The sequence below is a fragment of the Salvelinus namaycush genome, chromosome 12, assembly GCF_016432855.1.
Source record: "Salvelinus namaycush isolate Seneca chromosome 12, SaNama_1.0, whole genome shotgun sequence".
NCBI classification, from domain to species: Eukaryota; Metazoa; Chordata; class Actinopteri; order Salmoniformes; family Salmonidae; genus Salvelinus; species Salvelinus namaycush.
The window spans coordinates 36,745,262-36,765,798 of NC_052318.1; the positions used below are offsets into that span (position 1 = coordinate 36,745,262).

A 20,537-nucleotide genomic window follows, 5' to 3' on the forward strand; every position below is an offset into this window, starting at 1 on the left:
GTCTCGGTCACACAGTACAGCTTCACACTACTGATACATTTGTTGCATACACACACATATTTCATACACACACATATTTCAGGCTGTGGCCTCATGGTTAGACAGAGCACTGGTAAGAGTAGAGACTAATGGAAAATGCAGGTTCACATGAGTCAGTAATTCAAACTTTAATGCATAAGAAACCCTACTAGCTTATAGTTAGTTAAGCATGTCAAAAAAAACTTATAAAACCCCACACTAGTCATCTAGTACGTTGGGGACAGAATAAGAGGAGCAGGTTTCTGGGCGTGGTAGAATAGATTCAAGGCATAATGTACAGACAAGGGTATGGTAGGAGGTGAGTACAGTGGAGGTACACCTATGTGTTGGGTGACGATGAGAGATGTTTCGTCTCTGGAGGCATCAGTTAACCAGGTGAGGTCTCTGCATGCGTGTGGGGTGGGATGAAATAGCTATCCAAGGCATTTTGAGCGGGACTGAGGGCTCTACAGTGAAGTAAAACAATAAAAACTAGCCAAGACAGCAGTAGACAAGGCATATTGACATTAGAGAGAGGCATAATGCAATCACAGGTGTTGATCAGGAGAGCTAAGACAACGGGTAAATGGTGATGAATGGGCAGAGCGGGTCAGTTAGTTACATACAGGACCTGAGTTCGAGGCTGGGGCCGACAGGTAAACAAAAAGAGGTACCGTGTTATTGAAACAGTCCAGGGGCCATCAGCTGCGTAGCCGAGTGATAATAGGTTCAAAAGAGCAGCAATAGGTGAGTCAGGGTGCTGTTCGGTCACTACTATGCTAGGCGAGCAGGGGACACAGCGTTCAGAAAAGCTAGCGGGTCGGGGCTAGTAGATGGTTCTTTGTGATATTGTAACAGAATAGCCTGTTGAGACCACATCGGTCGATCACGTCGGCAGTCCAGTCGTGATGGATCGGCGGGGCTCTGTGTTGACAATAATGGTAAAGAACATCTAGCCGGTCAAGAGCACCCTTACCTGTCGATCTATAAATTACTTCTCCGTAATCTAGCATGGGTGGGATGGTCATCTGAATCAGGGTTAGTTTGGTAGCTTGGGGGAAAGAGGAGCGATTACGAGGAAACCAAGTCTAGATTTAACTCTAGCCTGCAGCTTCGATATGTGCTGAGAGAAGGACAGTGTACCGTCTAGCCATACTCCCAAATACTTGTATGAGGAGATAAATTAATGATGTACTGTAGCAAACGCTGTAGTCTCATTGATGTCAGAGAGAGTCGCCAATCCTACACTGTGTGGATAGGAAATACATTTTGAAACAAACACTAATCTTGTATTTTTAAATATAGCATTTCTCAAAAATCATGTGAAAAGTTTGAATCTGTGAAATCATTGTGTGGGGGGGGGGTTAATGGATGTGTTTGAAATGTACTGTAATGACTTCCTCCTCACACCAGACCAAGCCTACCAGCTACAGACAAAGATGCCCTAGTGACACATGACCTGACCTCAGCCTCCAGAGCCAATCAATACCCTGACAGAGGCCGCCTCTGAGCCCAGCAGTCTGAAAGATGGAACCCTCAAACGCTCAATCCAACATGGCAATGACAAGTAACACTCTTCCAGGGCATGTTTCCCTCTGTTATCTATGATTGAGCAACGTCTACTTTCTGTCAGTTCAACGTCAACACCAGCAATCAAAATGCTAAATCCAGCCTGTCTAAGTGCTGTGAGAGTCAGTGGGGGTCCCTTCATGGTTCATGTGCCAATTAAAGCCTCCGGGATAAGCTGTGTGTTAGCGCAAATTTCTCCGCTCTCCATATAACTCTGGCTGGTTCAATGAGATCCATCCTCCTCGGTAGGGACAAAAAAAAAAAAAAAAAAGCACAAATGAAGTAACAATTTACCAAAACTGTAAACCATAAACAAACAGGAAAATATGGAATTGACAAACAGGGCCACAGTAACAGGTACAGAATGTCAGGGGCTAAATGAGCAGATAGCAGATAAGTCACATGATATAAACACATCTAGAAGGGCACATCACAGCACATTTGCTAAAGACAACACACCCCAGTTAAGGATACTGTGGACTAAGTATCTATTATGTGATGTTAGCATCACACAAAGGCATCCTTCAAACTATCCGGGTTGAGCTTGACTTCTACTGGCATCACAATAAAAAGCAAGATGGGTTGTTCTGTATTGAAGCTGAAAGCTAATGCCAGGGGAAACGCATGGTTGCGTCTCTTCTTCTGCTTGACTAGCTTACCTTATGTATTCATTAACCCAGAAACAGTCTTAGCATCAGCGTACACAAGGCACACACATGAACAGGCACAAACAAGCAAGCACACAGACAAGTACACACACACTACACAAATACACATGTTCTTTGTGGACTCTTATAGACCAAGCTCGTATAAAGACCCAACTCATATACATAATATTATGCAAACACATTCATGCAGAATATTTTACATTAAATACAGTTCATAGTAAGTATGTATGGTCTCTGCAGACCCAAGGCCAACAATAACATTTCAGACAGGGCCCATCAGAGATAAATCCCTTCTGCTCAGTGCTATACAATTCTCTCTCTCCAAGCATTAGGAATAATGCGTTATACACAAATCTAATACATCAGACTGTGATACCTCTGAGACAATGCTGTACATTTATTTGGAAAATGTACTCTCACGAGATCTACAAGCCAGAATGTTGAATAAATGTCATTTGAACTACCGGTTGTCTACCGGTTTTCTGTGCTGTTGGTCCTTATGAATCTACAAATTTGAGAAAAAATATCCACAGGATTATTAAACTGACTTTTCAAAACACTGGTACTGCCATTGAGATTTCTATCACCTGACATGTGCAAAACCATGTAAACACCTGCAAGACTTCCAATAGTATACACTTCCGTCTTGTGCATGTGCCTCAAACAAATTGAGAGAGACACACTTGGAGACCTGCATTTTGAAGCTGGTTTAATAATACTTTCCTGTTGATATTTTGGCTAAAATGTTCAACGGCAGAAGAACAACATAAAGCAGACAACAGGTAGAGTAAATTAAAATGATGTTTATTCAACATTTTGACTTGTAAAGGGACTGTATACCAGAGACGAGTAAGGAGACTTCCACACTCGGATTCAAAAGAGGCCAACACAAACCTTCCATTTGCACTGTCCTACCTGGTGTTATGAGGATTCTGTTGGACTTCCCTACACCAGAACCACATCTGAGTCTACAAACTGCCTTCCCTGCTGGTTGGCTGGTCCTCTGCCAGAATGGTCCCCAGCACCCCACTGACCCCCCAGGGTGTGGCTGTGGCTCACACGGACACTGTGGCATGGAGAGGCGTGCCCGAGCTAGAGGAGACAAGCAGGGACACATGACAGTATAGTCAGATGGCCATTAAAATACAGATAACAAATATAGACACATATGAGTGAATCTTAAAGTGATTTCTTCCTGCAAACCATATACTGTATCTGTTCTGACCTTTATGAATGGTTGTGATACTGTTATGGGATTTTTATGAATAATGACTAAATGATGTATACATTTAACTAGAAATATAACTAACAGAATTATATTTCTGTCTGATGAAGAATGTTTGTCCATAAGAAAGAGGGACTGTTAGTAGGCAAGGAACTGTGGCAGACAACTTGTGACCACTGTGGAACTGATAACAGGGAAGGAAGTCTCTCCAACCAGGGAGGGGAGAAACCTTGGGCTTGTACAACAGGTGGCAGGCAATATATGAGAAGGACTTGTAAACTATATTATCATTGTATTAGAGGGACATTTATGACGAAATGAGAGGTATATAAACCAATGTACATGTAATGATTGGCAGAACGTTCCAGTAAATAAACATTTGACTATTGTAGACTGGGCCTCTGTTTTTATTTCTATCAGTATCCTACAAATCCTGATATAGCAGACTGAGTAATTTAATTGGTTAAAGAATGAGAACTTAATTCTCCTAACAGATACCCACTAAGCCACTGTACACACTACAGTATGATTTGTTATTATTTTATTTAACTAGGCAAGTCAGTTAAGAACAAATTCTTATTTACATGACGGCCTACCCTGGGCAAACCCTAACCTGGACGACGCTGGTCCAATTGTGCGCCGCCCAATCACGGCCGGTTATGATACAGCCTGGAATCAAACCAGGGTCTGTAGTGACTCCTCCAGCACTGAGATGCAGTGCCTTAGACCGCTGCACCACTCAGGAGCCCTGAAAGATGTGCCACTGCAAATAAGGAAACCATTCTATGAGACTTGGCATTACTGCAAACTGGGTAAGGGGGGATACCTAGTCAGTTGTACAACTGAATGCCTTCAAATGTGTCTCCCGTATTTAACCCAACCCCTCCGAATCAGAGAGGTGCGGGGGGCTACCTTAATCGACATCCACTGCTTTGGCGCCTGGGGAACAGTGGGTTAACTGCCTTGCTCAGGGACAGAATGACCCTGTCAGGGTCGGGGATTCGATCCAGCAACCTTTCAGTTACTGACCCAACGCTCTAACCACTAGGCTACCTGCCACCGGGTGTCATGCGCTCCAGCACTACTACCATAAGGCATGGATTATGGTAGTAGTGCTGTTTGTGAGAGGATTACCCTCTCACAATATTAAAAACATAATTTTGATAACAATTGAGAACCTTGCCTATGGTTGCAAAATGAGTGATGTTTCCAAAGGAACATGGGGATTGGCTAGTGCGGGAAGAGCTCTGTTGCCTGACAAGAAGCAAGTTTGTCTCACACTGTCTGCTCTTTGATACGTGACCTGATACAAGCCTTTTAGATGCTATTTACGGCTTAGGACCAGAACTTTTGAATGAGTGAAATGCCCTTAATTAAGAATGAACATAAAAATAAAACTTGTTGGCACTTACAAGTGCAACCTAAGGAATTACATGACAGAAAAAAGTGTTGGCATGTATGCATATGAATATCTGCTGCTGTGATGAGCACACAACTCATTACATCAAATTCCCTGAGTGAGATCTGATCTTCTCTGATTGAAAGGGTTTTGTCAACAGTTTCCACAATGGTGGTGGTCCACACACAAACCCACACCAAGGACCACCAAACCTCTATGTGGCTCCTGTGAGAGAACGTCCAGTCCGCTCACTGCCACCCGTCCTACTGCATCACCCACAGTGCCAAAATGGAGGAGCGAGATTGAAAAGCAAATGAAAGAAAGAAGCCAGCAGCAACGGAACCGACGAGGTATTTCACATTGACGCATCTTCACTGCACTCAAGTAGACTTCCAGACGGCAACACAAGCACAGTGACCTCCGGCACATTAGAGAGCAGGCTGGGAGAGGAGGGGTGAGGGTGGCTGAATTACTCGGACTTGGTCCTCTATGTGATGTGCATAAACCAATATTACATCTCTGTGGTGAGATGTCAAGTGGTGCTGGTGCCTTATGTTCATCAATAGGTAACGGGAAATACCGGGTCTATCTTCATGGTGTATGAAAGCTATTCACAGTTTAATCCTTCTTATGGCATAGTAGTACCCTTAGGTTATATGTCTGTACAATAATTTGTTTCATTATGTGCTTTTAAAATACAAATTGAGTGGTCACTTAGTGGTCAAACAATGACTACCAGTATTTGAAGATTAGGGTGGGATGAAATCTCTAAACTACGAAATGCCACCACCTGGTGCCTGGATAGCAATTTACAGTAGCTCTGACAGGAAGAGCTGTCCACCACACCATGTCAGATGGCTACAAAGCATATTCCAAATGTGTTAAACTATATTTTATAATTGGTATGCTTTTTACACAGACAGTATTTGTATCTTGATTAAATTGTTTCCCGTGTCAGTTGAATGCCGGCTAGAATGATGCATGATATAGAATTATGTATTGTAAAATCCAACCAACCACAATGTGATACATGCATAAACCGTATATGGACACGTCTCAGCAGGTCTCAATGGTGTGTGTGACTGGACCACTTAGGGCAGTTCAGATTTGTTTGAATAAAATATAATCTCTACGCTTCTGATTTATATAATATTTCCAGTTGTTCAACCTGCATGAATGTATATATTGACAATACCTTCGCAATGTTGCTGGGGGAACCACCAACATTTTTTAAATACTTCTTAGATATACAGCTGACGAATACAGAGACCTCGAATAGCTTCCGTTTGTCAGTGGCGTTGATTGGACAGTTCAATAGTCTGCTTTCCCACTTGCCCAGTGAGCGGTGCACACTGGTAGACGAGCTCGGATATTATATTACACTTCAATGGAGGAACAGCCCAAAGATCGGGCACAAGAGAGACGATATCACCACCATGGAGAAGAAAGAAACCCCATTCAATACAAAACATCTCTAAAAAATGATCAGATCTACTTCCAGTACCAGCATCAGGAAACGCAGACGAAGAAAACAGGTTGGGCCATCCGGAAAAGTTAGCAAGCTAGCTAATGTCAATGACTTAGCTAGCCAGTTTATTACTTACGTCGATGTAGCTTGCGTGACTCATAGCAGAGTGGTTGCAAGCTGTTAAAAAAACATATTTAGCTCATTAGTTAGCTGGGTCAAGCGCTGCATATTGCTGGATGGGGTAGTTAAACGTCGCGTGACAGCTGATGGTTTGACAGATGCGGATTGACCTTGTGCGCCGGTTTCCCCACCCATTTCTACATTTATGCTACTCCCTGACAAAATTCACCTGTGTTACTAATTAGTCATTTTGTAGTTCAATTATTTTGTCACGTGCATACATTGACTCTGTCAAAAAACTCATGCAAATTTGGTCGGAATTCCGTGAAATATTTTGCTAACAAAAACAAGCCGGCTCCACTGGAATGTTCTGAGTTGCCATTTCCCGTCGGCCATGTTAGAAAATGCGAGATAGAAAGCTAACGAGCTAGCTAGTTAATCCTAGCAACGAGAGTGAGATTTGTCCATAAAACAAGTTTCAATTTTATTTTGTTTACTACCACCTGGCTGCAGACAGGTCTGCAAAAGCAAGATGGCTAACTAACTAACTTTTGAGACTTTTCGGGGATTAAGTAGCTGGTTCGTGCCAGACATTTTACACTTGCAAGCAGGTTCGGCTGGGTCGGGCCTGTTGCGTTTATTTAACCATGATGAAGCCACGCAAACATGTTAGCCTGGGTAGGTGATTTGACGACATAGCATTTTCTTGCTAGCAAGCGGGCTGATTCATGGGATTTTTATTTTAATAAACAATTCAGAACCAATTTCTGCTTGTTTTAGCTAACTAAGTACGTGACTTGAAATGTAATTGTAGCCAGTTTCTTTCGATAAGTTCACACTTGATGGCATGCATAAAACAAAATGTTACATACCTTGGCTTCAGTTCAGAAAAGAAACTAGAACACCATTTAACACAATTTTTGTTATTCTGGCTATAACATTAAGATGTTATTTGTTAATCAATATTTTATACAGGTATTTTAGGCGCAATGACATAATCTTTCATCTAGTTTAAAATGTTGTCTTTAGATGCTAGTATGGAACGTATTTTAGTATTAGCTAGCGAAGTCAAGCCTAGTTACATTGTCAACCACCTTCCCCTTATCAAACGTTATAGGACAATGTAATGGTAATTTCTACCTACAGCACACATTTTTCTTCAGTGATTTATGTATGGTATCTAGTCACAAGTAGGCTATGGGACTACTATGTTCAAGGGAATCTGATCTGGCACTGGTGTGTGGTTGTTTGCTGCCAGCTGACCTATTCAGTCTAAATAGTCATGATACAGCATTTTATTAAGGCCTTGCCATGTTTCCTGTAAAAGGAGCTGCGAGCTTGCATTCTTGTAGACAGATTAGGTATGTTAGTCCCTTTTGATATATTTGGAGAGTGAGGTGGTAGGGAATTATGGACTTTGCTTGGACTTTATAGTCTAAAAAAGTATTATTGACAGTGCAACTAACTTTCTTTTGTTTTCTTTTACAGGCAATGGAAAAATAAACACCGGGGAGGTGGCGGGGGAGAAGATTCTGTCTGCAAAGGATTTTGTTGGTATCCCTCTTCCCACCAACAGCAATGGTAACAGACATTTGATAAATGCTAACGTAAAACAGAAGTCAACACGAAATGTTTTTACCACTCTTTCAAAAGTGGGCAGCAAAGTGGGTCTTGTTCACAAGAAGAATATGGACCGCATAAATGACAAGGCCCTGGATTTCACTAATCACTATGAGGGAAAGTTTTTGGACAAAAAGGAATCTGCTTTGTTTCTGAATGGGGTGGTAAACTCTGCTCATATTACAAATGGTTACTCCAGCAAGACACCCCCTGATAATGATGGCAGTGGCTCAGAAGGTGGATATACTACTCCTAAGAAACGCAAGACCAGACGCAACAGCATCAAGAACACAGAGCATGTGACAAGAGAAAGGGAGAGAGTCATGCAGCAGGGCAATGCCACACAGGAGCCAGAGGTTTCTGGACTTGAACCAACAGAGAAATTGGTGAGCTCGCGAGTTGTCCATAAAGCAGACGCCCAGACAGCAGTCAAGCGGATGGATGCTCCAGAGGTGGCTATGGGTGAACTGCAGAAGAAAAACTCAGACAGTAAGACTGCTGCAGGTGCCTTTGGTAAAAAGTTTGAGAATAGGCCTAAAGCCAAGCTCTCCTCCTCTTCAAAAGAGGACTCTTGGACTTTATTCAAGCCCCCTCCAGTATTTCCTGTGGACAACAGTAGTGCTAAGATAGTGCCCAAGATTAGTTATGCAAGTAAAGTTAAGGAGAACCTCAACAAAGCAGCCCAGGCTGGAGGAGAGGTGCAGCCTCCTCAGGTGCCTGGTAGACTCTCACAGGTCCCCATGTCTGCTATGAAAACCATCATCTCAGCTAGCTTTACTAATGGCCCCGTTTCTGGAGATGGAAATAGTTGCCCGTCTGTTGGTACCTTCTTCACTCCCGCTGCTAGTAGTATTCCGCCAGCCCCCTCTCTCCCATGTGGGGAGAACGTAGCATCCACTTTGGACAATGACTATAACTCTTTAACCAACCCTGCAGCTGTAGATCTGAGAAAGTGTACTCTTTTCATTTACCCCCTAAACCCTTTAAATATGCAACCTGTGCTTCCTAGTGCTCGCCAATTGGACACCCAGGCTGCTCAGACAAATCAGAAAGCCTTGGGGGACATTTTCCAGAATCAGTGGGGGCTGTCTTTCATCAATGAGCCAAACGTGGGGCCAGAAGGAGGAAGCGGGCCGGTGGCTGCCGTGGAGGGCAAGGCTGCGGTGGTAACATTTCAAGGGGAGCAATGCCCTGCTGCCAAGCCAGGCCTTGACTCTAATCTATCAATCCCAGAGCCTTTGCCTCTCACTTTGGCTCAAGACTCAGAGAAAAGGACTAGTGCCCCAGCTTGCCCACCTGCTACAGTGAAGGGTGAGGATGGGGAAAAGGCTCAGCTGTCTAGACAGGACAAGACAAAGGGTGAGGCTAAGAGTCCAGGTGCAGTTTTTTTGGCCTCTTGTAAAGACATTAGTGCTGTGCCTGCCCAGGCCCCCCTGACCAACCTGGTGTTGGGTCTGTCTAAAGAGCCGCCCCATTCTAAGAGCCTGGACAGAGGTAGCTGGGGGTCGTTTGATCTGAAAGCTGCTGTTACTTATCACACTAAAGGTAACTCCTCTTCCCCTGCTTTATCAATTCTATGAACATATTAGAGGTCGACCGATTTATGATTTTAACACCGATAGCGATTTATTGGAGGACCAAAAAAAGCCGATACCGATTAATCGGCCTAAATATTTATATATATATATATATATATTTGTAATAATGATTATTACAACAATACTGAATTAACACTTTTTTTATAATACATGAATAAAATCTATTTAGTCTCAAATAAATAATGAAACATGCTCAATTTGGTTTAAATAATGCAAAAACGCAGTGTTGGAGAAGAAAGTAAAAGTGCAAAATGTGCCATGTAAAAAGGATAAAGTTTAAGTTCCTTGCTCAGAACATGAGAACATATGAAGCTGGTGGTTAAATATTCCCAGTTCTTCAATATTCCCAGTTAAGTTTTAGGTTGTAGTTATTATAGGAATTATGACGCGTCGACCATTTCTCTACCATTTGTATTTCATATACCTTTGACTATTGGATGTTCTAATAGGCACTTTAGTTTTGCCAGCCTATTCTCAGGAGTTGATAGGCTTGAAGTCATAAACAGCGCTGTGTCTCAAGTAGAGGTCGTCCGATTAATCGGAATGGCCGATTATTTAGGACCGATTTCAAGTTTTCATAACAATCGGAAATCTGTATTTTTGGACCGATTTGGCCAAATTTAAATATATTTTTTAACACCTTTTTATTTAACTAGGCAAGTCAGTTAAGAAAACATTCTTATTTTCAATGACGGCCTAGGAACGGTGGGTTTACTGCCTTGTTCAGGGGCAGGACAACAGATCTTTACCTTGTCAGCTCAGGGATTCAATCTTGTAACCTTACGGTTAACTAGTCCAACGCTCTAACCACCTGCCTCATGAGGAGACTGCCTGTTACGCGAATGCAGTAAGAAGCCAAGGTAAGTTGCTAGCTAGCATTAAACTTATCTTATAAAAAACAATCAATCATAATCACTAGTTAACTACACATGGTTGATGATATTACTAGTTTATCTAGCGTGTCCTGCGCTGCATATAATCGATGCGGTGGCATTCGCAAAAAAGGACTGTCGTTGCTCCAATGTGTACCTAACGATAAACATCAATGCATTTTTTAAAATCAATACACAAGTATATATTTTTAAACCTGTATATTTAGTTAATATTGCCTGCTAACATGAATTTCTTTTAACAAGGAAAAATGGTGTGATTTCTCTTGCAACAGAGTCAGGGTATATGCAGCAGTTTGGGCCGCCTAGCTCATTGCAAACTGAGTGAAGACTATTTCTTCCTAACAAAGACAGCCAACTTCGCCAAACGGGGGATGATTTAACAAAAGCGCATTTGCGAAAAAAGCACAATCGTTGCACGACTGTACCTAACCATAAACATCAATGCCTTTCTTAAAATCAATACACAGAAGTATATATTTTTAAACCTGCATATTTAGCTGAAAGAAATCCAGGTTAGCAGGCAATATTAACCAGGTGAAATTGTGTCACTTCTCTTGCATTCATTGCATGCAGAGTCAGGGTATATGCAACAGTTTGGGCCGCCTGGCTCATTGCGAACTAATTTGCCAGAATTTGACGTAATTATGACATAACATTGAAGGTTGTGCAATGTAACAGGAATATTTAGACTTATGGATGCCACCCGTTAGATAAAATACGTAACGGTTCCGTATTTCACTGAAAGGATAAACGTTTGGTTTTCGAGATGATAGTTTCCGGTTTCAACCATATTAATGACCTACGGCTCGTATTTCTGTGTGTTATTATGTTATAATTAAGTCTATGATTTGATAGAGCAGTCTGACTGAGCGATGGTAGGCACCAGCAGGCTCGTAAGCATTCATTCAAACAGCACTTTTGTGCGTTTTGCCAGCAGCTCGTCGCTGGGCTTCAAGCATTGCGCTGTGTATGACTTCAAGCCTATCAACTCCCGAGATTAGGCTGGTGTAACCGATGTGAAATGGCTAGCTAGTTAGCGGGGTGCACGCTAATATCGTTTCAAACGTCACTCGCTCTGAGACTTGGAGTAGTTGTTCCCTTTGCTCTGCATGGGTAATGCTGCTTCGAGGGTGGCTGTTGTCGGTGTTCCTGGTTCGAGCCCAGGTAGGAGCGAGGAGAGGGACGGAAGCTATACTGTTACACTGGCAATACTAAAGTGCCTATAAGAACATTCAATAGTCAAAGGTATATGAAATACAAATCATATAGAGAGAAATAGTCCTATAATTCCTATAAGAACTACAACCTAAAACTTCTTACCTGGGAATATTGAAGACTCATGTTAAAAGGAACCACCTACTTTCATATGTTCTCATGTTCTGAGCAAGGAACTTAAACGTGCTTTGTTTTTGCATTATTTAAACCAAATTGAACATGTTTCATTATTTATTTGAGGCTAAATTGATTTTATTGATGTATTATATTAAGTTAAAATAAGTGTTCATTCAGTATTGTTGTAATTGTCATTATTACAAATACATTTTTAAAAATCGGCCGATGAATCGGTATCGGCTTTCTTTGGTCCTCCAATAATCGGTATCGGCGTTGAAAAATCATAGTCGGTCGACCTCTAGTCTCAAGCATTGCTAAGAGCTGCTCGCAAAAGCAGTAAAGTTTGAATGAATGCTTACGAGCCTGCTGCCGCCTACCACCGCTCAGTCAGACTGCTCTACCAAATCATAGACTTAATTATAATAAAGACAGAAATACGAGCCTTTGGTCATTAATATGGTCAAATCTGGAAACTATAATTTCGAAAACAAAACGTTTATTCTTTCAGTGAAATACGGAACCAAACCGTAATTCTGGCAAATTAGTTCGCAACGAGCCAGACGGCCCAAACTGTTGCACATATCCTGACTCCGCTTGCAATGAACGCAAGAGAAGTGACACAATTTCCCTAGTTGATATGGCCTGCTAACATGAATTTCTTTTAACTAAATATGCAGGTTTAAAAAAATACTTCTGTCTATTGATTTTAAGAAGGGCATTGATGTTTATGGTTAGGTACATTCGTGCAACGATTGTGCTTTTTTCGTGAATGCGAGTTTGTTAAATCATCCCCCGTTTGGCGAAGTAGGCTATGACTCGATGATAAATTAACATGCACCGCATTGATTATATGCAACGCAGGACAAGCTAGGTAACCTAGTAATATCATCAACAATGTGTAGCTAAATAGTGATTATGTGAAGAGAAGTTTTTAATGCTAGCTAGCAACTTACCTTGGCTCCTTGCTGCACTCGCATAACAGGTGGTCAGCCTGCCACGGAGTTTCCTCGTGGAATGCAATGTAATCGGCCATAATCGGAGTCCAAAAATGCCAGTTACAGATTATGAAAACTTGAAATCGGCCCCATTTAATCTAATATGTATTACACATTAGTAGCGTTAACCTACTATTTCACTTGCACCAAAAGCTTTAAATCCATTAGCTTCACATTAAAGACAATGTGTCTAATAATAAAATTGTCTTATGCATCTGGAGATGATAATCAGTTTTTTTTTTCTCTACAGAAATGGAATATGTTTTCAATTTGCAAAAACAAGGTAAAGTAAAAGGTCTCTTTTCTGTGTAGTGTATTTTTAAAGATGTGAAGTTGGGTTTTCTATTTGATGTTCAAAGGTATACAGCTGAAGTTTGAATAACATGCATTATGCGTTAACTAAGTTCCCCAGGGCCTACACACTCAATTTCTGTCCTTCTCCCCCCCCCAGATCCAAAAAGAGTAGTCTGTTATGACAAGACCAAGGATGGACCTGATCTGTGAGGTAGTGCATGTCAACAATTACATGTACCTTCTCCCTACCTGGGTGCTGCAGATGTCTTCTTTGGCGGTTATGATCCCTTTGGAAAACAAAATTGAGTCAACTGTGATATTGGGACAGAAAGATGTGTGTCCTGTGACATACATTTATTGGAATACAGAATGGGATAATGGGATTCGTTTTTGGGGGGTGCGTCAGAGAAGAGGAAGATGACAAGGGAAGGTGTAATATGAGGAAATATTAATCCAATTATTGGCATTAAGTTGAGCGCAGGAGCTTTGGCTGACGCTCTGGACTACACAAAGACTCAAACACTTGAAAGAAATTTTGGGTGCCTCTCCCATGTGAATGGACACTTGTGACACTTTCTGCTGTAATAGATGTTGGTCTCATAGCTCCTTCCTCTGGGTGTTGGGGACATAAGACTGAGGAAGGTGCAAACTGCACCTCCCGAGCCTTTATCCTCTTGCCCATTGAACTGTGGTGACTGTATGACAGTAGGATGCCTCAATCGTTTTATTTCCTCATGCATTCAAATTAGTCCAATATATGTACATTTGTGTATGTGTTATGATTTATGCATACACATCAGTATATGTGCACATTTGAATACATTTTAAAAGAAAATTAACTCAATTCTAAGAACGCCTTGAAATTTACAAAATGTGAAGATTATGAGAAGGCTGGTAGTATTGATAGTCCTGTTAGGCTGCAGGTTAAATGAGAAATATATATGTTGAGGGAACGCATTTGTCTTAATTACTTTAGTGAAATAACTATGCCCAGCAAAGACCTGACTGCTTGGTATCAGTTTTGACAACTATTTTACTCTGTTTTGTATGGTTTAGCGATTTCAGATGTGATCTACAGTAGCAACAAGCTCCCAGAGCACAGATAGAGACGTGTCAAATCAGAATGAAACTAAAGCCATGTCATAATCTCGTGGTTCGGTTGTCAGTTTTTGGTAGCTGTGCTAATCAGTAAAAAAAGTTTTGGCATTAATTGTCTGAGTTTAGCTTTATTTGTACTTTTATTTCTTAACACTTGCTGTTTTCAGTCTACAAATTTCATTAATTTCAGATTACGATTGATGTAGGCTGTTCCTTAATTTTAGTTGTAGGTTCTCTTGAGCTTTTCACTTGATTGTGGGAGTTTTCGGGAAGATGAGAGAAGTGACATTGTGGAGCAAGGGCTATCTATGTAAGTGATATTTCAAAAAAAAAAAAAAAAAAAAATGTTTGGTGTATTTCATCAGTAAGGAGGTTCAAAATGTCTAATTCATTAGGCCTGTCTAAGCTATATTTGCTGACACCATGTGGAGAAATGGCAAATTTCCTATTTTCTTTCTCAAGCAATTTGCTTTTGATTTGCTGACCAACCTGTTCAGCATATGATACTATTTGCCCTTTCAGCATTTGGTCTTTAATCTCTCTCTTATGACAATGTATTTCTTGCATGTGTGGATGAGATGTGAGAAGTTGCAGTATAATATAACCAAGCAAATTTTAGACAGAAAACAATCGCAATAGTAATCATTTCATGTCCCAGACCAGCCGCTCTTTGTTATACTGTGCATAGAGATTTGGTGGTGATGACGTTTCATAATACTGTATCATCGAGTTAGTCTTTGATCAAAGTGACTGTGTCAAGAGGCCTAAACATTTCAAGGCAGGCCAAATTTGGCAATACAATGAGTGGACAACCACGATGTCATTGGTACTACCATCTCCCTCTGTTGGGTTTTTGGTTTTGCGCTAAGGAAGGACATTAGTTTCTTTTCTCTAGCATAAATTATTTGGTTGTGTGGATTAATAGCACTTTATTTAACATAGTTTTTAAAAAATCTTTCAATTACTACAGATATACAGTACCAGTCAAGTTTGGACACACCTAGTTGTTCAAGGGTTTTTCTTTATTTTTACTATTTTCTGCATTGTAGAATAACAATGAAGACCTCCAAAACTATGAAATAACCAAAAAAGTGTTAAACAAAGTAGCCACTCTTTGCCTTGATGACTGCTTTGCACACTCTTGGCATTCTGTCAACCAGCTTCACCTGGAATGCTTTTCGAACAGTCTTGAATGAGTTCCCACATATGCTGAGCACTTGTTGGCTGCTTTTCCTTCACTCTGCGGTCCAACTCATCACAAACCATCTCAATTGGCTTGAGGTTGGGTGATTGTGGAGGCCAGCACTCCATCACTCCTTCTTGGTCAAATAGCCATTACACAGCCTGGAAGTGTGTTGGGTCATTGTCTTGTTGAAAAACAAATGATAGTCCCCCAGATGGGATGGCATATCGCTGCTGTGGTAGCAATGCTGGTAAAGTGTGCCTTGAATTCTAAATAAATCACTGACAGCATCACCAGTAGAGCACCATCACACCTCCATGCTTCACGGTGGGAATCACACATGCGGAGATCATCCGTTCACCTACTCTGCATCTCACAAAGACACAGCGGTTAGAACCAGAAATCTTACATTTAGACTCCTCAGACCAAAGGACAGATTTCCACCAGTCTAATGTCCATTGCTCGTGTTTCCTGGCCCAAGTAAGTCTCTTATTATTGGTGTCCTTTAGTAGTGGTTTGTTTGCAGCAATTAGACCATGAAGGCCTGATTCTCCTCTGAACAGTTGATGCGGAGATGATTCTGTTACTTGAACTTTGACGCATTTATTTGGGCTGCAATCTAATGAACTTATCCTTTGCAGCAGAGGTAACTCAGGGTCTTTCTTTCCTGTGGCGGTACTCATGAGAGCCAGTTTCTTCATCAGCGCTTGATGGTTTTTGCGACGGCACTTGAAACTTTCAAAGTTCTTTACATTTTCCGAATTGACTGACCTTCATGTCTTAAAGTAATGAGCTGTTCTTGCCTTAATATGGACTTAGCACTGTTTGGTAAAAGACCATCTTCTGTATACCACCCCTACCTTGTCACAACACAACTGATTGACTCAAACACATTAAGAAGGAAATAAATTCCACAAATTAACTTAAGGCACACCTGTTAATTGAAATGCATTCCAGATGACTACCTCATGAAGCTGGTTGAGAGAATGCCAAGAGTGTGCAAAGCTGTCAAGGCAAAGGGTGGCTACTTTGAAGAATTTAAACTCTATTGATTTAACCCTTTTTTGGTTATTACATGATTCCATGTGCTATTTCATAGTTTTGATGTCTTCACTATTATTCTACAATGTAGAAAATAGTGAAAATAAAGAAAAACCCATGAATGGTGTGTTCAAACATTTGACTGGTACTGTGTATATATTTATATAATGGCATACTAACTTCTTTTAAGAATGGCTTTGGTTGGGCTGTTCTTTTTAAGAAAAATAAATGAATAAATACAAAATGTCACTCAGGTAGCATTGGTAAAGCCATGACAAAGTTGGAACAATTTTGTTTTCTGCCAAATGGTTCAGAACAAGATCCTCATATTGTGCTAAAATATTGAATTGGAGTCATATTTAATACTAAACTACAGAGCTGTGATAAAATACCAAAATATTTAGCTTACAGAAAACACTGACATTGCTTGCAAGCAGCTGTCATACATGTTATGTAGGCTTCAAACCTTTTAAGTTCTCTGTTTAGGCAATTTCACTTTAAGCACACTGATTTGCACCGTTTTCCACCTGTTATTGGACAGGGTGATCTCTTACTGTCCTTGATTCTTTTGTCATTCATGACCTGAAGCACTTCTCTGTGTTCCCAGTCCAGGTTATATGCAATGGCAGGAATCTATGTCTGTGCTTCCTAGTCCAGCCCTCTCTTGGGTTTTCTGGTCACGTCATGGCTTGTTCTTGCAGACTGAGAGGGAACTACAAGAAGGTCACACATACCCCTGCTGTGTACAAAACTGTGTCTCACATACACTTAAAGGGCAATTCTGCCACTTTTCAACCTCATTCATCATCTCCGCACCATACCAGTGTCTACATATGAAAAACGCACATTTCTGTGTTTTAGAAGAAAGGTCCTAAAAAAATGCTTCTCTGTGACATCACAGGGTAGGTTTTAAAAGTAAGAAACTGATTTTCCAAAACCTGCAACAAGTTTCTAGCCAGAGGGAGGGTATTTTCTTGCTCCCCATGTCATTGTGAATCTCATTGCATTTGAAAAATTGCTGTTATCAGGTAGAACTTTTTAGTAATGCACCATTTTCACATATGTAGACACTGGTATTGTGCTGGAGATAATGACAATTAGGTTGAAAAGTGGTGAGATTGCCCTTTTTTAAGTTACTTCGCTGTGGAATTCAAAGCAAAGGATAGACCTCTGGATGTGGTATTTTACTAAGTGTTATCAGATGGGGAAACTCTTATCGAGCAAAATAATATCTGATTTGGCTAATGCTGGACAATGGCGAAATTGATCTGTTTTATTTTGTCTTGATCGGCAGTGGGAATTGTTTTTGCGATGGGCAACCAAGTTTGAATAGTTTGCAATGGTGACATTGACAGCAAAAAAATTAAATGTATATCTTTTTGAATTTTTATTACTTGTACTCTGAATGTTCATGCAGTCGATTTATGTTTCTTTACTTGGTTCCCCAAAATATTGGAATAGAAAACACCAGATCATACCACGGAGTAAAAAAACAAAACAAGTTTGTCATTTTCATAACCCTAACCTCTTTTTTTTAAATTTTATTTTTATTTTTTAATCCTGAGTGGGAGAACAAGTATGCTTCTTTGTGAAAGCGGGCATGCAATCTCTTTGGAGCCGGTGTGCTCTAACAGTCCTAAGTACATATTATGTTCATTGTTTTGATCCAGACAACAGTCCCCTTTTATTTGATTCTTAAGAGGGCTCATTGATCTCTAGGGAAATAACACAAAAGTTTTCCCCCTTAGATATTTTAAAGCACTTAAGTAAAATGGGTATTTTTTGTATTTAAGAAAATAATATAGCTATATTACTTGAACGATAGTGTAGTAGGATGTAAACCAAAAACTGGTTCTTAATAGAGGAGTTGGTTTGAGAAATACTCTGCTACAAGAGAGCGCGTTTGTGCTTTGTGTGGTAAAAGAAAATCGAGAAAGTGATTTCTGTCTGTATTTTCATCCTCCTTAGGACGTGCAATCACCTCAAGGATACTCGCACAGTCCTCTGAGTTCTGAATAGGAGGACTGCTGTTTGATGTGTGTGTAAAAGTGAGCTCTTCCAATTATATGCAAGTTTCCCCTTTTTTTTCAAGACCCTTGTATCATGTTTATGTGCCTGTGTGAAAAGTATGCTTTTACAGTGATTAGGATCTTTTCTTCTTTTAAAAAATAATAATTTGTGCCATGTTTTTTTGTTTAAAAAAAAAATCTACATTTGCAATGCTGTTTAACATTTTTTACAGCTTCCTTTGCTGCTTCCTTTCACTGACATGGAAGAAGCTGAAAGCAATGTGCGTTTTTAGATGTTTTGAAGGAAAATTTCACAGCTCAAAATCGAATGATGTGCAAAATCTTTCAGTGAGCTTGCATTTTAATGAAAACTGCTTGGTGGTATATTATAGTCTGTCCGTCGTTAAGTTAGTAGAGCAATTTTGAATTTTACTTTTGAATTGATCTAACGCATTAATGTATTAACTTTGTATGTTTAATAAGCTGTTTTTGTTTTATTTTGTGTCACTTTAATTTATTTGTAGATGCACAACTAGAATGGAACTATTTTGCGTCAAAGGAAAATGATGGGGAGAATTAGGCTGTCTCATTTTTTAAATCTTAACAAGTACCTACTTTTTAAAGACCATTTCATTATTGAATCTCAATTCTCATAATTTTATATACAGCCCCAATGTTCAGATCTTTGTGTCTGAAAACAAATGGTAATGGTGGACATATGAGCAATGAAAGAAATCCAGAGTGTTCCTATAAAGAATTTGTACTGTTTGACAACTCTTATTTCGCGTTCGCCAAAGGTACACTACTCGGATATTCAGCCGCTGTATGGTCCATGCTCTTAGATTGGAAAGACTGATGGTTTAAGCCAGCCTTTGTCTGAGCCAACAGCAGCTGAATGCCACTGTGGGAGTCTGTGTTGGTATGAGTGAGGACAAATCTAAAATAAAACAACAACATGTAAATAGAAATCACAAATACCGAAAGTGCTGCTTCTTCATCCAGTTATCGATTGTCTGTAATGGGAAATGCTGGACTTAAGGTGAAAATGGAGTGAACATGGTCTCCCATGCCTCCTGTAAAAACATTTTTTTTTGGGGGGGGGGTTGGGATGGGGCCATTTTGTTTACTCTCTTTGGCACATGAGAGCTATTTGTAGATGCACATTATGTTAAAGACAAGGGAAAAGTGTTTATTTCTGGGGCTCCACAGTGCTACTGTTCTTTTTGAAAGGTGGTGTGGTCATACTGAGATGTGTGTCTGAAGAAAACAGCTGTGTGTGGTGCCAAGTCCATCTTTGTACTCTCTGTGCCTGTTGATGGTTTATCAATTGGCCCCTAGGAAATTTGTCCCTCAGAATTTGAGGCATTTACAAGTTGACATTTACAAGTTTTAGAGTGTGAAATGGTTTCATTTTCTGAATTTAACAAATGCTTCTTTTTTTTTTTTGCATGATAATATCCCTCAATTCCCAAACAAATGTAATAAATGAAAGAAATTCAGTGTTCACAATTTCAGTTTCCATTAAAATGTAAAATTTTCTTTAAAAATCCTCACTGGTTTGTTTTTTTGTTCTCCCCTAACATTTTCAATTGAGATCTCATTGCAGGAAAACAAAGGATTTCACAGTAGGTCCGGTACAAGGCGTGGAAAATTAAGTGCACCTCACTCACCTATTGCTGAATTTTCCATGAAAATGGAAGTTTGCTGCAGCACCTAACGTCATGGTACATAGGCTATGTTGGTGAGCATTGATATCATGTTTGATTTCTGGTACCATTCTGCCATTTATATCAGTATTTTGGGATTAACAAATGTTGAAACATTTGCCCTGGTCTGGCAAGTAACAACAAAATGTTGTTTGTAATTCTAAACACAGTTCCTTCTATGCTACAGGTAGAGGACAAAACATGGAAACTGGGAAATGAGGAACAAGTACCCAAAGCAGAGGCTACTTTAGAAAGCAGGGAAATACTTCAGATAGCAGAGAAACAGTCTGTCATTTGTGTA

General features: G+C 40.3%; 1 protein-coding gene and 1 long non-coding RNA gene across 4 annotated transcripts; one reads left to right on the forward strand and one right to left on the reverse strand.

Moving 5' to 3' along the window:
• Window positions 1-1,080: 1,080 nt before the first annotated feature.
• On the reverse strand, window positions 1,081-6,849 carry LOC120057189. Of its 2 annotated transcripts, none has more exons than XR_005477888.1 (3): window positions 6,484-6,849; window positions 3,171-3,347; window positions 1,081-1,825 (listed from the first exon to the last, which is right to left on the reverse strand). It is a non-coding gene; the product is annotated as an uncharacterized LOC120057189 (long non-coding RNA). The 2 variants fall into 2 exon arrangements; XR_005477887.1 differs by having other exon boundaries at window positions 1,081-1,828.
• LOC120057188 (nuclear fragile X mental retardation-interacting protein 2-like) lies at window positions 6,843-14,656 on the forward strand. 2 transcript variants are annotated; one of them, XM_039005671.1, is made up of 4 exons: window positions 6,843-7,145; window positions 7,956-9,632; window positions 13,156-13,188; window positions 13,357-14,656. In XM_039005671.1, the coding sequence occupies exons 1-4, from the start codon at window positions 7,115-7,117 to the stop codon at window positions 13,407-13,409; spliced, it is 1,794 nt and encodes a 597-aa protein (XP_038861599.1). In that variant the 5' UTR covers window positions 6,843-7,114; the 3' UTR covers window positions 13,410-14,656. The 2 variants fall into 2 exon arrangements, with proteins under 2 accessions (XP_038861599.1, XP_038861600.1); XM_039005672.1 differs by lacking the exon at window positions 6,843-7,145 and adding an exon at window positions 7,149-7,255.
• Window positions 14,657-20,537: the final 5,881 nt, after the last annotated feature.

What these genes read in the sequence shown, in the direction of transcription:
- LOC120057188 (XM_039005671.1), top strand. Translation starts at nt 7,115, where the DNA reads ATGATGAAGCCACGCAAACATGTTAGCCTGG. An exon ending in TGTTACTTATCACACTAAAG is followed by an intron (nt 9,633 to 13,155) that starts GTAACTCCTCTT and finishes TTTTCTCTACAG; the next exon opens with AAATGGAATATGTTTTCAAT. An exon ending in TTTCAATTTGCAAAAACAAG is followed by an intron (nt 13,189 to 13,356) that starts GTAAAGTAAAAG and finishes TCCCCCCCCCAG; the next exon opens with ATCCAAAAAGAGTAGTCTGT.